The following is a 16433-nucleotide window of genomic DNA, read 5'->3' as shown; positions in this document are numbered from 1 at the left end:
TGGCAGTTTTAGTAGCTGAGAGTGGACATATTTCCTACAATCATCTTCCAAAGGACCTGAAACCAGAGTTGATTACCTCTAATTATCTTGTTTAAGGGTTCCTTTAGAGCCCAAGAGTTTTAAAGTTATTTTCACCCCGTTCAGGAGGTTTCCATTGTTGTCGTTGGAGAGGGTGGGAGGGGGCCAGCACCCAGAATTCACCTTCTGCTGATTCACCTTGTCAAAAGATGGGAAGAGATCTGGAATCCCAAACATAGATGCATTGAGTGTGACACACGTAACACACTGGCGCATGGTTTTGCTGTCCTGAAGCAGGTCAATTGAAATTTCAGCCCCACTTCATCTGGTTTAAATAATTAGATTTCACCTTTTTCCTAACTGTACTTGTTGCACAGACAGCAGGCTTCAGAAGGGAAATTCGAGTTGGGAAACTGATAAGGCAATGAACAGATTCCTTTTACATAAGAACAAGGAGCAGGAGTAGGCCGTTCAACCCTTCGAGCCTGCTCCTTTATTCAATAATATCATAGCTGATCTTTTTGTGGATTCAGATCCGCATACCCGCGTTCTCACTATATCCTTTAATTCCTTTATTGTTCAAAAAAAAGCTACCTTAACTTTAAAAATGTTTACTGAAGTAACGTCAACTACTTCACTGAGCAAGGAATTCCATAGATTAACAACCCTCTGAGTGAAGAAGTTCCTTCTCAATTCAGTCCTAAATCTGCTCCCTCCAATCTTGAGGCTATGCCCTCTTGTCCTAGCTTCACCTGCCAGTGGGAACATCCTGTCTACTTCTTTCTTATCTATTCCCTTCATAATTTTATATGTTTCTATAAGATCCCCCCCCTCAATCTTCTGAACTGCAATGAATATAATCCCAATCTACTCAGTCTCTTCTCAGAAGCCAACCCGCTCTACTCCAGAATCAATCTAGTGAACCTCCTCTGCACCCCCACCAGTGCCAGTTCATTCCTTCCTCAAGTAAGAGACCAAAACTGCACACAGTACTTCAGGTATGGCCTCAGCAGCACCTTGTACAGCTGCAACATAACCTCTCTGCTTTTAAACTCAATCCCTTTAGCAATGAAGGACGAAATTCCATTTGCCTTCCTAATTACTTGTTGTACCTGCAGACCAATCTTCTGTGATTCATGGATGAGGACACCCAGGTCCCTCTGCATAGCAGCATGCTGCAACTTTTTACCATTCAAGTAATAATCACTTTTACTATTACTGCTACCAAAATGTATGACTTCACATTTATTTACATTGTATTCCATCTGCCAGACCTTTGCCCGCTCAATATATCTATGTTCCTCTGCAAAGTTTCACAGTCCTCTGCACACTTTGCTCTGCCATTCATCTTAGTGTCATCTGCAAACTTTGACACCCTACATGTGGCCCCACTCCAAATCATCTATATAAATTGTAAATAATTGCGGTCCCAACACCGACCCCTGAGGCACACCACTAGTCACTAATTGTCAGCCAGAATAGCACTCATTTATCCCCACTCTTTGCTTTCTGTTCATCAAACAATCCTCTATCCATGCCAAAACTTTACCCCTAACGCCATGCATCCTTATCTTATGCAGCAGCCTCTTGTGTGGCACGTTACCAAAGGCCTTTTGGAAAGCTAGGTACACCATATCCACCATGGTCCACCTTGCTCATAATGTCTTCATAGAATTCTAAAAGATTTGTCAAGCATGACCTGCCCTTCATGAACCCATGCTGCATCTGCCCAATGGGACAATTTCTGTCGAGATGCCTTGCTATTTCTACCTTGATAATAGGCTCTCGCATCTTCCCCACTACAGAGATTAAGCTAACCGGTCTATAATTCCCCATCTTCTGTCTACCTCCCTTTTTAAACAGTTGCGTCACATTTGCTGATTTCCAATCCGCTGGGACTGCCCCAGAGTCCAGTGAATTTTGGAAAATTACAGCCAGTGCACCTGCTATTTCTCCCGCCATCTCTTTTAGATCCCTGGGATGCATTCCATTAAGGTCAGGAGACTTATCAATCCTTAGCTCCATTAGCTTGCCCAACACTACCTCTTCCGTAATAATGATTGTTTCGAGGTCCTCACCTACCTTCTTCTCCTTGTCAATTACTGGCATGTTATTAGTGTCCTCCACAGTGAAGACCGATACAAAATACCTGTTCAATGCCTCAGCCATTTCATCATATTCCATAACTAAATTCCCCTTCTCATCCTCTAAAGGGCCAATGTTTACTTTAGCCGCTCTTTTTCGTTTTATATATTTATAGAAACTTTTGCTATCTGTCTTTATATTCTGTGCTAGTTTTTTCTCATGTTCTATCTTGATTTTCTTTATATTTCTATTTGTGGCTTTCAGGCCTTTAAAGTTTTCCCAATCTTTGAGTTTCATACTGTTTTTGGACACTTTGTATGCCTTCTCTTTCAATTTGATAGACTCCCTTATTTCCTTAGATACCCATGGCAGATTACCTCTTTTCTTACAGTCCTTCCTTTTCACTGGAATATACTTTTGCTGAGCACTTTGAAAAATTGCTTTGAAAGTCCTCCACTATTCGTCAACTGTCCCACCATAAAATTTTTGTTTCCAGTCTACTTTAGCCAAGTCCTCCCTCATTCTATTCCAGTCCCCCTTGTTCAAGCATAGGACACTGGTATTGGATTTTATCTTCACACTCTTCATCTGTATTCTAAATTCAACCATACTGTGATCATTCCTTCCAAGAGGATCCCAAACCAGAGTTTCATTATTGCCCATATAAGAATTGGCACCAGATGGTATGAATGGAGTAATCAATTCCATTGAATGTAATCAGTGTATTGGGTTTCAATAAATCTCATAAAAAGTGAAATCTCACAAGATCTGTCACCAGATGAAAACCATCTGCCTTATATTTTTCAGAATTGCAGCACCTGATGGCTTTGAGCCATGAAATCAGACATCCGAGTAAGTACAGCTGACACCTCACTGGTATATCTGTTGCCAAACATGATATATTGTTTTTTCATTACTTCTCAATTGTACATTGGACTTTCTTGAGACATGGTCTTGTACTACTTGAGCTCCGTTTCCATTCTTCAGGGGTATGGGTTTAGTGCACTGTAAATGTGTGCTTGCCTCAGTCAAATGGTGACAAGCCCTGTGATTGAAATGAGGAGGTGTGCAAATTAACGCAAACTGAAAGTGGCTCTGGTGAAACATACAGAAAGTCAGTTGGGGGGGGTGGGGGGCAAGAACAATCCACTTAGCAACTTTAATATGTACCTACTTTTTATATATACATATGACACATAAGCCTAATATCTTCTGTCAAACAAATTTTCCAATAGGACACTGTGCAGGACAACAGCAATTAATAGGGAAAATTTTAGATGACAAGGGGGAGGCAATTACCTAGTGGTATCATCACTAGACGTTTAATCCAGAATGTTCTAGGTAATGTTCTGAGGACCCTAGTTCAAATCCCACCGCAGCAGATGGTGAGATTTAAATTCAATAAAAAAGAAGTCTGAAACAAAGAGTTAATGATCACCATAAATCCATTGTCAACTGCTGGAAAAATCTATCTGGTTCACTAGTGTCCCTACAGGAAGGAAATCTGCCATCCTTGCCTGGGCTGGCTTCCATGTGACTCCAGACTCTCAGAATCAGGGATGGGTGTTAATTGCTCGCATAGACAGTGATGCCCACATCCCATGAATGAAAAAAAATCCCTTCGGCAAGATTTTTCACTGGCGGATCAAACTTCACCAATGTCTGACTATGCCAACGTCTGGCAGTGTTAGGAGTGGTGTGGATCCCTGAGACTGTGGTAGCCAGCCTCTTACTGCATTAGAAGTGTTCTCCTTAGCTAATTAATACCAAAGTGGCTTTCTCTTGTTTCTATTTCTTATGTTGTAATCAAAGAGCTCAGTCAGTGGGTCCCAAGTGCCATGACTTTTAGCTTTGAATGCTGCCAATGCCTGAAGAAGGTTCCGCTGTTCCTTCTTCAGTGTACTTCTGCTGATTTCAAATCCTCAACAAACTCTTCAAGTGTGAATGCATTACAGTGTTTTAAGTGTCGGCAGCCATGGGCTCATGCTTTGTTCCAGAGATCATGCAAGGATCCCACTCTGTTTGACAAACTATCTCCAGCCCAGGAAAATGAGATGCACTTACATTGGATCGATATTGATCAGCCCAGCTCTTGGTCTGCTGCTATTCCCTCAGAGAATTTCCCCATTTCCTCTCAGAGCATGTACTAAATGAATGAAATGGCAGCAAATTAGTAACAATAGTAACCTCCAGTGAAAACTATTAGCAATAAAATCAATCCTGATTGATGCCAGGATTTGAATAACTACTAGAAATTAATTGACTGTGCATATTCACAACAAATACCTCAAAGGAGCAGGTTGTAAACTATGCAATTTCATTTGAAGAACAATGCTTTGTGTGTTGTATGGAATAATAGCACTTTGTTAGAAACGATTATGTCAAAGGTCTACAAGGGTTGGACACTGAATCTATCACTATTTGCGCCATTCCTTTAGGATTAGCATAGATTTGCTGCTGAAATTTCAGGAGACTATAAGAATCTTTGTGAAAATGTTTAAGAATCCAACCTAATTTTTTTCTTTTTTTCACATTGTAAACAGTAACTGTGTGCAGTTGAAAGCAACTGTTGCTTCTCTTTTTTCTTAGCAATCCCATTGAAAAGTGAATTATCCTACGAGGTTTTCGACAAAGGACAAGTTCGTTTTTGGCTTCAGACAGAGCAGGTGTCACCAAATGCTGCGTGTAAATTCATTGTCAATGACTTGGAGCTGGCTGACAGTAAGGTAAGGGCTCTCCTCAACACAAAAGGCCTGTAAAGAAATAGAGAGAAAAGTGGTTGATGCAGCTAACTTTTGAGTGACATCAAACATCCCCTATTCATATTTTAACATAGTCCTGACACAAGTTCATTGAAAAAATAAGAGCAGAGACTGTTCCAAACATGCAGGAGATTTGACAGATGTAAGAAGAAAGCTTTGAGTTTTGACCGAGGGCCACACTAATACCAAACTATCTTTCAGAAATACACAAACTTGCTGATTTGGAGTTTCCACTGGTTCATGGCAGTTTGAAATGGCCAATGATATGCAAATGTATTTGAGTAGAAACTCTTTCCTGCCTTTTATTTCCCGTACCATGTTCTAGCTTTCACAATTCTACTGTGAAACCAACTGGTAGGAGATGCATAAGAGATGACCACCATCTTCAACTGACATCGACTTTGGGGAAACTCCTCTCCTCCTTTTTACATGAATGCTGAGGCCTTGCTACTGGAAAATCATTGGGAATTGTAGTATTCCACTACACATTGTCATGTGATTGACCCTTCTTGTAGGAATGAACTGCGGAGTTTAAGAGTGCACCTCATGGTGCATACATGATATGAACTTTTACACAGTTGAACAGAGCAGTTGCACGTAGAACAGCAGTCCATCCAGTCTTTAAGGCTTGCTCCACTAATGGTCCATTTCCCAGCTTCATTTATAAATATCCTTGGATAACTTTGCCTAAGAGCAAAGTCTTCAAAGTTCAAACCCGCTTAGCCTTTTGGTGGAGGGAACTACTGATTTCTACTATACACCAGATATATCAGAAAGGAACTCAGCACAATATAATTCTTCATTCAATGCTGCAGTTGTTACTTAAGCATGTATTTAATTGTGTTATGCTAATCAAAGGAGCTGTATTACATGTGCAGTCTTACAAGGAAAAATTTCATTTAATTTTCCTCACAGGATCACAAGATTACTTTTGATAAGTCCACTGGTATGATTGAGATGGTGATGGAGCAGTTCACAAGTAAGAATGAAGGGACTTACACTGTCCAAATACAGGATGGCAAGGCCAAAAACCAGTCGTCTCTGGTTTTGATTGGGGATGGTAAGTGTGCTTTCACCTCAGTATTACAGTCAGATTCCTTTACACCTCACTATAGGTTGAACTGGATGGGTTTCATTGGTTGTGATTATTTTCCTGATTGATTGTGCTTTTAGCATTTAAGGCTGTCCTAGAGGAAGCGGAATTCCAGAGGAAAGAATTCTTGAGAAAACAAGGTAGGATTTAAATGGCCTTTGCATTAGATACAGCTTCTGTAAGATTTTCTCAGTTCTGTCTTTTTAAAAATTGATTTAAAATCATACAGAACAGCACCTGTTGCACGTTAATAAAGTTCAATACAGTGTGGAGCCAGAGGAACACAGCAGGTCAGGCAGCACCAGAGGAGCAGGAAAGTCGTCATTTCGGATTTACAATGGTGTAAACCCAAAACATCTACTTTCCTGCTCCTCTAATACTGCCTGACCTGCTGTGTTCCTCTGGCTCCACACTGTATTGAACTATATTAACATTGACCTGCTGTGTACCTCCAGCTGCACGCTGTATTGACTCTGACTCCAGGTTATGCAGTTCTCGCGATCTCCTTAATATAACTCAATACTGTGATTTAACAATAAAGTCCTCCATCTGCTTTTTTAAAGAAAATTCTGGTTACTATCTCATTATAACAGGCAAAAAAATACTTTCATGCAAATACAATAATCTTAATGGAACTTGTCGCAGAATACAACGTCACTGTGTTTCTTAGGCTTCCTGAATTTTATAATTTCCTCAATCTCTAATGAATGTTTCCTTTCTTGCTTGCCTTATCGCATGCTCTCTGTTCCCCCTTCCATCCCGGGGTGATAAGTTATTATACAGTGTTCCATTACTTCAATTGAATTAATTTTGTTTCCTGTCTAGGGCCTCATTTTGCAGAGTACTTGCACTGGCATGTGACAGAGGATTGCATTGTTGAGTTGATATGCAAGGTAGGAATGTCATCAAGCTTGGATATTATAAACCAATATAAACAGTGTGGGGTGGACTCAAAATTTAATGTTAAGTAGTTGTCATGAATAAATCCTCAGACTGCTATCATTAGAGAACTATTCGGCATCTCCACATTTCACAGACTCTGGCATTTTGCCATCTTGCTTTCCAATGGTTTAGAAAGATGAGCAATGAATACATGCATAAAATACTCTCCACACAAAACTGTTAATATTATTCACAGTAAAATGCAAATATTACAAGGAATAGGAACAGGAATAGTTCATCACCCAATCTTATTGAATGGCAAATCATTCAAGGGGATCATAGCTGATCTGACTGTGAGTTTAGTTCAACTTTATTCCATACTCCTGTAAACTTTGACTCCATTGTAGATCAAAATTCTGTCTAACTGAGCCTTGAATATATCCAATGTCCCACTCTTCATTCCTCTCTGTTGAAAATAATTGCAAAAACTGATGTTCCTCTGAATGGAGACATTCTTCCTCACTCCCTATTACTTTGGAAAACCCTTACCTTTAACCTGTGCCCCTAGTTTGAGATTTCTCTCCAAGAGGAAAGTCCTCTCAACCCTGCCAAACTGGCCTAGAACCTGAACTGTTTCAATCACGTCTCATTCTTCTAAACTCCAGTAAGAATAGACCCAATCTGCTCAAGCAATCCTCATAAGTCAACCCCATTCATGCCAGGAATTAATCTTGCAAACCTTTTCAGAACTGCTTCAAAAGCAAGTATATCCTTTAAGTAACAAGATCCAAACTGTACATTGCATTCCAGATGTGATCCTGCCAGTATCCTGAACAATTGTATTAATTTATCCTGACTTTTATACTGCATCTCCCTTGCATTAAAGACCAACATTTCACTTGCACTGACATCCCTACTGTCTTGGCATCCTAGTTTAGTGAGAGAAGAAAGGGCAGAAATAGCAGGGTCTCTGGCTGCAGTCATATAATTATCATTCAATGTGAGAATGGTGTTCGAATGTTGGAGGAGACCGAGATGGATCTTCCACTCGGCACATCTGTCTGAAGATTGCTGCGAATGCTTCAGCCTTATCTTTTGCACTGAGGTGCTGAGCCATCTTCACAAAAAGGGATGGGAGACAAACGTTATAACTAAAAGCATATCAGCCTAATACAAGTAGTGGAGAAATTTCCAGAGACTGATCCAAGACAATGTAAGTTGTCACTTGGAAGTACAGGCATTAATAAAATGGTGGTCAGCATAGATTTGTTAAAAGCGTAAAGTGTCCAAACAGTTTGATTGTGTTCTTCGCTGAAAACGTGTAGAAGCTTGATAAAGCTAAAGTAAATGAAATTGAATAGTTAGACTTTAAAAATGCAGTTGATTAAGTGTTACATAGGACTTGTTAGCAAAATTGAAAACTATATGGAATGAAAGGGATAATGGCAGCACAGCTGTACAGTTTGCTGGGAAAAGAAGATAGAGACTAATTGTTTTCAGTTGCTTGTCAGACTGAAGGAAAGTATATAGTGGTGCCCCAGGCTTGGATAGAAGCAGCAAAGTCTGAAGATTGCAGGTGGCACAAAACTTGCAAGTAATGTAAACTAAGAAAGGTAGGATTTGACTTTGGGAAGACATAGGCAGGTTGATAAAACAGGTCGACACTTGACATTAAATTAAATGCAGGGAATTCTGAAGTGAATTATTTTTAAAAGAAAATTGAATAAATGTGGAAAAAAAACAAAACAAATACTGTGGATGCAAGAAATCTGAAATAAAAACACTATGCTGGAGAAATTCAGCAGCTCTGATAGCACTTATGCACAGGTTGAATTAAAAACAAATGGAATTGTATTGTTAATTCTGTTTCTGTCTCCACAGATGCTGCCAGACCTGCTGAGTTTCTCCAACACTTTATTTGTATTGTAGGAAAAAATTAAAAACTTGCGTCTACATTGAAATTTCACAGCAACAGGACCATTCTAAAGAGCTGTGCAGCCAATGAAGTACTATTTGAGATATTTTCACAGTTGTAATGTAGGAAGTATGGCAGCCAATTTGCATTCAGCCACTCCCACAAGCTGCGATAGGGTAATGAGAAACAGTATATGTATGATAGGTTTGAAATGACATGGGCATCTTTGAAGGTGGCAGAACAAGTTGTAAAAGCTGATTAAAGAGAGTGTTTGGGATTTTTTGGTCCTACAGTCAGAGATATAGATTACAGAAATAGGGTGACAAGGAGAAGTTAAGAGCCAAGAGGCCCTCTTCTCCCTCTGTCATCCTTTTGCTTATGTGGCTCCCTCCCAAATTCTGATTTCAGACCCCCACTTCGTGGGTCCTCACAATCTCTCCCGCCCACTGGTTTTGATCTCTTACACTGCCCCCCCCCCCCCCCGCCACATTGCCCCCAACCACCAAAATCTGCATTGGCGCAATTTAAAGTGGCACAAAGCATGCATACATCAATATCAGCAAACACAGCCCTGATATACACCAGGTCTTACTTTACCATTATTGTTGGCGATCTCTAAACTACTCCTCCTAGGGTTTGCTGCAATATGATGTTTCTCAGCTCCACTTAAGCGCATTCTCAATCCCTGTTCTTTCAATCAGAGATCCTGCCTTCCTTAAACCACTGATTCCATCACTTATTACCAGCACTAACCAACCTTATGACTATTTTTCTCAAATGTCAAATATCCTTTAATATTCAATTCCCAGTCTTGGACACCTTGCAACCATATCTCCATAAGGCAATTAAATCATATCCTTTCACTTCTTCAAGAATTGTCAATTCACCTATTTTGTTACAAATGCTGCATGCGTTCAGATTGTATTTTTATTTAACATTTCAAACACTATTCTGTGATTTGTTGCTGGTTGATTCCAGGATTTGTTTCTGAAGCTTTCCATTTTCATTTACAGCTTCTCCATTTCTCATAAGCGCAGCTAGATCAGTTGGTGAAGCTTGGGACTCTTCACCCCAGGGTACAGGGTATGTGCCCCATGTTGGGTGCTGGTATTAGGTGCCGCTCAGAGGCAGAGTGATTATCACTGATGCCTCACAGCACCAGGAACCTGGGTTCGATTCACTGTCTGTGTGGAATTTGTGCATTCTCCCTGTGTCTGCTTGGGTTTCCTCTATGTGCTCTAGTTTACTCTCACAGTCCAAAGATACACAGATTAGGTGGATTAATCATGCTAAGTTGCCCGTAGTGTCCAGGAATGTGCAGGCTAGGTGGATTAGCCATGGGAAATTCAGTGTTACAGGGATAGGGATGGGTCTGTGTGGAATTGATGGGCCAAATGGCCTGATTCCACACTGTAGTGATTCTATGATAACTAGCTTTGTTTTAATTCTATTTGAATTGCCTCGTAAGTTATTTAGCTGACAAGGTCATTTCAGTTCAACAGTACTCACAAATCTCATAATCAAGGTATTAGATTCCAGTCATGCTCAGGTGTAAACTGTCTTCCATGCACAGGTTCTACCTGCTTCAGAACGAGTCCCATTGGTGCAAAAATCTAAACCCCACCTTCCTGCACCATTTTCCCAGACACTACCCACTTACACATGTGATCATTTACTCCCACCTACTTATCAATTTCACGCATTTAGCCATCTACCCCTATCCCTATGGGTTAATTTTTCATTCAAGGGATGATGACATCCACTGGCTATGCTAGCATTTATTGCCCATCCTAAAGGATAGTTAAGGGTCATTGAGTCATACAGCACGGAAACAGAGTTTTCAGTCTGACCCATGCCAAACATAACTCCAAACTAATTTAGTTCCACCTACCTACTCCTGGCCCATATCCCTCCAAACCTTTCTTATTCATGTATTTATCCAAATGTCTTTTAAACATTGTAATTGTACCCACATCCACCACTTCCAGAGGAAATTCGTTCCAGATGCAAGCCACTCTCTGTTTAAAAAATTTGCTCCCCATGTCTTTTTTAAAGCTCTCTCCTCCCACCTTAAAAATGTGCCCCCTAGTCTTGAAATCCCCCCTCCTAGGGAAAAGGCACCTGCCCTTAACTCTATCTATACCCCTCATGATTTTATTAACTTCTATAAGGTCATGCCTCAACCTCTTATGCTCCAGCAAAAAACTCCTAGCCTATCCAGGCTTGTTTTAAAACTCAAACCTTCCACACCCAGCAATGTCTTGGTAAGTCTCTTCTGAACCCTGTCCAACTTTACAATATTTTTCCTGTCAACCACATTATTATGGGTCTGCAATCACATGAAGTCTAGACCAGGTAAGGATGGCGGTTTCCTTCCCTAAAGGACATGAGTGAACAAGATGGGTTTTTCCAGCAATCAACAATGGATTCATGGTCATCATCGGAATCTCAGTTCCAGAATTTTATTGAATCCAAATTCCACCATCCGTCGTGGTGGGTTTCAAACTTGAGTATCTAGAGCAATACCTGAGTCACTGGATTAACAGTCCAGGAATAATTCCAGGGGCCATCACTTTCCTTCATGTCATGTCCTGTTTTCCCCTGACTCTCTTGCATTCTGGTAGAATTCTGTCAAAGCCAGGTCTGGAAAACACAACACCAAATGCTTAGCATCATCCAGCTAACAGAAGTTATGAACACAATCCTGCAATGATTGTTGCTACTTGGAAGAATTTGCTCATTGTTAAAAATTCTAATCTTTGCGTATTAAAGTGTTTCATTTCAACTGTATGCTACAGGTAGCAAACACAAAGAAGGACACTGTGTTCGCTTGGTATAAAGATTATGCAGCTGTTACTGCTGATGAACCACCTAACCCCCAGACAGGAGAAAGCAAGCTGTCTATTCCTGAGGTAAAGTTCATTGACAAACAATCTGGCACAAGACGCAATTGGAGCACAAAGAATAGAGAGTGTATAAGTAACTTCACTTGAAATGTTTTATTACCTGTATGGTTTATGTATGGTTTACTAATAATTTATTTTGTTCACATCAATGTATGTTGAGGGAAAAAGTTAATAGCAAATGTAGAGATTAGACGTTTTGAAGTAAATCTTTTCATATCTTAAAAAAACACACCGATAATTGCTAAAAATTTCCCACAGCCAAAAAAACCTTAAAATAGAGCGTTTGCTCACCAAAGAGAGGCTTTTCAGATGTGTTCTTCCCTCTACATTCAGCACAATTTCACTGCAGGCTTCAGGACACTAACATCCAATTCAAACAGGAGTCCTGACCACACAACAGCTGCTGCCTGACTCGTTAGAGGTTTTCCAGGAGATGGTCTCTCAATTGTAGCAATGTCTCTCAAGCCAAGCATCAATTGTTCAAAAAGAAACAGCTTCCAAGTGTTGCCACTCCTGGACCAAGAGTGTTCCCAGGATAATGTTTCGGGAATAATTTCTCAATTTTGAAACTGTCTCTAGAGAGCATCGCGTATCCTCTGTAGAGAGAGATGTCCAGCCTCTCCTATGGAGTGTGGCAGAGTAGAGATTGGGCTCCTCTTTGTCTATTAGGTAGTGCAGTAGTTAGTGCTACAATTTCCAGTGGAGTTGTGTGAAGTTGTCTAGAGTTTCTAATAAACTAATATTTTTATCTTCAGTTCTCTAAAAAGGAAATGGGCGAGTACAAGATGACACTGAAAGATGACAAAGGGCAGGATGTCACAGTACTGGAGGTGGCTGGCAAAGGTTTGTTTGACTTCTTTAAGTAGATTCTTAGATTATGGACTCCTGGTCCAGTGGATTGTCCACCGTTGTCTAAATTATCAGTGTATTTTAATTTTGTGTGGTAAATTTCATCTACATTGTGTGAGTCAGTTCTCTCCCTATGCGTGGGAAAGTGTGAAGGAGCAGGAGGTAGAAAGAAGCACAGAGTAATTGGATCTCCTCCCAATTTCTCAGTCAGTTAATGTCCACTTTAATTATACATAAGTCACCAGAAAATCTGCTCCATTTGTTCACATATTTTCAGACAGCAAGTAAACCAAAACTGTCATTTTATTCACTTTACTTAAGAATTTATAGTATGAAATAGACACGGCAATAAGCTGGTGATGTTTGGAATAATGGAACAGTAATGTCAAAAGTCATGTGTAAAGGCGCAATAGTCTGCACTAGTGATTGATGGATTTACAGAGAACCGTATTATGTACAGTCATGGATATCAAAGGGTTTGCTAAAGGCTCCCAGACTCAGACAGCAATCACTCTTGTGTTCTAGGAAGCTGTTGCACACTCTACTAGAAGAAACAATGAAAACTTTCTTTCTAAGGCACAGAATACAACACTGAGCAACCAGCCACATAGTAGCACAAACCAAATTTCAATCATATTAGTCAGTGGCAGTTTGCTTATGATTCTGCAATATGCCATGACAGCAGGCCAGATTCATTGGCAGTGGTACAGCCCTAGAAAATTAACCCGTTGCTTTTCAGTCTTTGTGCTGTGATGATGCAAAATGTCAAAGTATTGACAGCTGTGAGGAGGCTAGTTTTAAACTTCAACAGAACACCGACAAGCAGTAAATGAAATTTAATACAGAGAAATATGACATCATTCATTTTTGTCAGTCGAATATGGAAAGATGAGGTGGAGTGTATTTCTAGACAGTATTCAGCAGCAGAGAAATCTGAACGTATATCTAGACAACTCCATTCAAGGAGGTAGGACAAGGTGAGAGATGGTACACAAAACATACTGTATCCTAGCTTTATTAATCAGGGCATAAGTTGCAGTAAACCTAACAGAAACAGTGGTTCAGCTTCAACTGAAGTATAATGTCCACTTTTGGGCACTACACTTTAACAATGGTGTGAAAGGATTAGGATCCAAAAAAAATCACAAGAATGGTTCCAGGCTGAGCATCTTCAATTATCGATATTTTCTGATCAACCTGTTCAGAAATGTTATATTCTTCTGGAGCAGATGAGCCTTGCCCAGATCTCCTATCTCAGAGATAAGGACACTACCACTGTGTCACAAGAACCCCTCAGCTTCAATTATATAGATAGGACAGGTTGGGCTGTTCTGCTAGGAGACAGGATGAGATGATTGAGTGGAGGTTTGATAGAGAGACACAAAAGCACATACAGTGGACAGGCTACATGGAGAGATTATAAGGCAGAAGGATCAAGAACCAAAGGGCATCAATTTAAGCGATTGTCAGAGAAGCAGTAATACAAAACCTTTATTGCTCAATGCAATGATGGCTAAGATCTAGAATGCACTGCTTGAAAGTGTGTTGGGAACAGATTGTGTTGTGGAGTTCAAAAGTGAATTGGATTATTCTCTGAAGTGGAAATATTTTTAGAGATATAAGAGATAGATGAAAGAGTAACACTAGTTAAATTAACCTTGAGGAGAGCCAGCACAGACAGTGCAATCCCAGTGGTCTCTTTTTGTGCCGTTGTGATGTATAACTTCAAATGCTGTATGCTCCTTTCAAATTATGCCAGGATATTAACTTTGAAGTTTATGGTTAAGTAAATATTTGTGAATAAACAGTTAACACATTAATTTAACAGGTTATTGCTTCAGTAAACAAGAAATTAAGTTCATATAATCACATTGAATAGTCACATGATGTATAATAAACAAAAAGGCATGTCTTTTCTATTTTAGTGTACGAAGAAATTGTCCAGGAAATTAGCAAAATCAGTGGTAAGTGTCAGATTTCTAACTTTGACCTGTTACGCTCCGTCATGATTTACAGTTCTTGCCCTGTTGTACAGCAGTTATGTGCCAGTGAAAGCACTTACATGGCTTGCTTTTTATTGCCACCAGAGGTAGCCATTGGGTTTTGTATATCATTTATGTCAAAGTATTTACAAAAGCAAATGGTAATAACAAGCAGAAGAAATTTATCCCAGGTTCCTGAATATTTGAAAATGAGCTGTACAACTGGCAAATCATAGTTTATGCATTTTTGCCCTGCATTGTAATTCACATTAGTTAAAAGAAATACTTCTCCTTTCACCCAGCATATGTGTATGCTTGTGCTTGCACTATTTTTAAGCTGTGTTAACTTTCAGGGCTTTCTGCTTCCGAACTGAAGATAAAATGCACCCCAGAAGGCATCAGACTTCAATCCTTCTTGAAGTACTACATGGAGGATGTGAAAGTTTTCTGGTATCACAAGTATGTGAAACTGAACTTAAGTTGAAATAAATAGCTAAATGAAATGTTATGAACTGAGTATTCTGAATGTGCATGTTTACGTTTATGCTTCAATCTACTGAGTTACCTGGTCAGAGGAGTAAGGGGAGTCATTTGAAAATCCAAAACAAATTTTCCGATAAAGGAATAATGGTCACCATTTCTATTCTTAGGATTTTATTAAATTTCATTCACTGTAAGATACTATCTTGTCAATAAGGTTTTGGATGATTCTAAAATTCAGTATTCAAATAGTTAACAGTAATTTGAGTTTTAACTAACCATGTCATACTTTTAAAGGCTTTATAGAAATTCCTCTTGTCATGTTGATCAACATAGAGTTAAAGCTGTATGGCTGTTTTAGCCCATTAGCCAAACATGTGTTTCATATCCTCTGTGGCATCTATTACTCTCCTGGAGTAATTTCTTGGATGTTTCTTTGTTTCCAGCCACACTGGAAATGTCATTTTTTTGTTTTTCTGCAGCAGTTCCTTAATTTGAGCATAGTTTTTATCAAATCAATCTTAGTAGTTTCTTCTCTCAGCTCCCAGGACACCATGGGAAGTTTGACTGTATCATTCCAGCATCACTCAGTTTTCTTCAAAGGCCAACAGTTCCTCACATCTGAGCCTGAATTATTCACAGTACTCTAACGGCACTTTGGGTCTAGCTCATTTTGGTGCGATAGTAAATTTAACTCTGGAGTGTAGCAGCCTGTGATCTGTAGGGCACTCCAATCCCCTCATAGCCCGTATGATTATATCACCTTTTATGTTGTTGTGTCGCTGATGAAAAAGTCAATCTGATGCTAGTCTTTAAATCTTGGCTACATCCGTTTGTTTTTGTCCATTGTCTTCTCTCTAAGGGCATGGTTGATAAGGCCATAAGACATAGGAGTGGAAGTCAGGCCATTTGGCCCATCAAGTCCACTCCGCCATTTAAATCATGGCTGATGGGCATTTCAACACCACTTCCCTGCACTCTCCCCGCAGCCCTCGATTCCTTTTGAGATCAAGAATTTGTCGATCCCTGCCTTGAAGGCATCCAACGTCCCGGCCTCCACTGCACTCTGCGGCAATGAATTCCACAAGCCCACCATTCTCTGGCTGAAGAAATGTCATCTCATTTCAGTTTTAAATTTACCCCCTCTAATTTTAAGGCTGTGCCCATGGGTCCTAGTCTCCCCGCCTAACGGAAACAACTTCCTAGCATCCACCCCTTCTAAACCATACATTATCTTGTAAGTTTCTATTAGATCTCCCATCAACCTTCTAAACTCTAATGAGTACAATCCCATGATCCTTAGCCGTTCATCATACGTTAAACCTACCATTCCAGGGATCATCTGTGTGAATCTCCACTGGACACGCTCCAGGGCTAGTATGTCCTTCCTGAGGTGTGGGGCCCAAAATTAGACATAGTATTCTAAATGGGGCCTAATTAGAGCCTTATAAAGCCTCAGAA

The 16433-nt window shown here is 39.9% G+C and overlaps 1 protein-coding gene across 3 annotated transcripts in view; it reads left to right on the top strand.

Moving 5' to 3' along the window:
- Window positions 1-16433, top strand: part of myom2b (myomesin 2b) — a 119661-nt gene that overhangs the window by 91748 nt on the left and 11480 nt on the right. For all 3 annotated transcript variants that reach the window (XM_048531059.2, XM_048531057.2, XM_059645585.1), the window contains 9 exons: window positions 2911-2955; window positions 4693-4829; window positions 5781-5925; window positions 6039-6098; window positions 6784-6851; window positions 11554-11667; window positions 12417-12504; window positions 14436-14474; window positions 14846-14951. In XM_048531059.2, the coding sequence (XP_048387016.2) occupies window positions 2911-2955; window positions 4693-4829; window positions 5781-5925; window positions 6039-6098; window positions 6784-6851; window positions 11554-11667; window positions 12417-12504; window positions 14436-14474; window positions 14846-14951 (802 nt within the window). The remainder of the gene's footprint in view (window positions 1-2910; window positions 2956-4692; window positions 4830-5780; window positions 5926-6038; window positions 6099-6783; window positions 6852-11553; window positions 11668-12416; window positions 12505-14435; window positions 14475-14845; window positions 14952-16433) is intronic.

The sequence above is a fragment of the Stegostoma tigrinum genome, chromosome 4, assembly GCF_030684315.1.
Source record: "Stegostoma tigrinum isolate sSteTig4 chromosome 4, sSteTig4.hap1, whole genome shotgun sequence".
Classification (NCBI taxonomy): Eukaryota; Metazoa; Chordata; class Chondrichthyes; order Orectolobiformes; family Stegostomatidae; genus Stegostoma; species Stegostoma tigrinum.
Note: the sequence above shows the minus strand (reverse complement) of the source record. Positions and strands in the feature narration are given on the sequence as shown.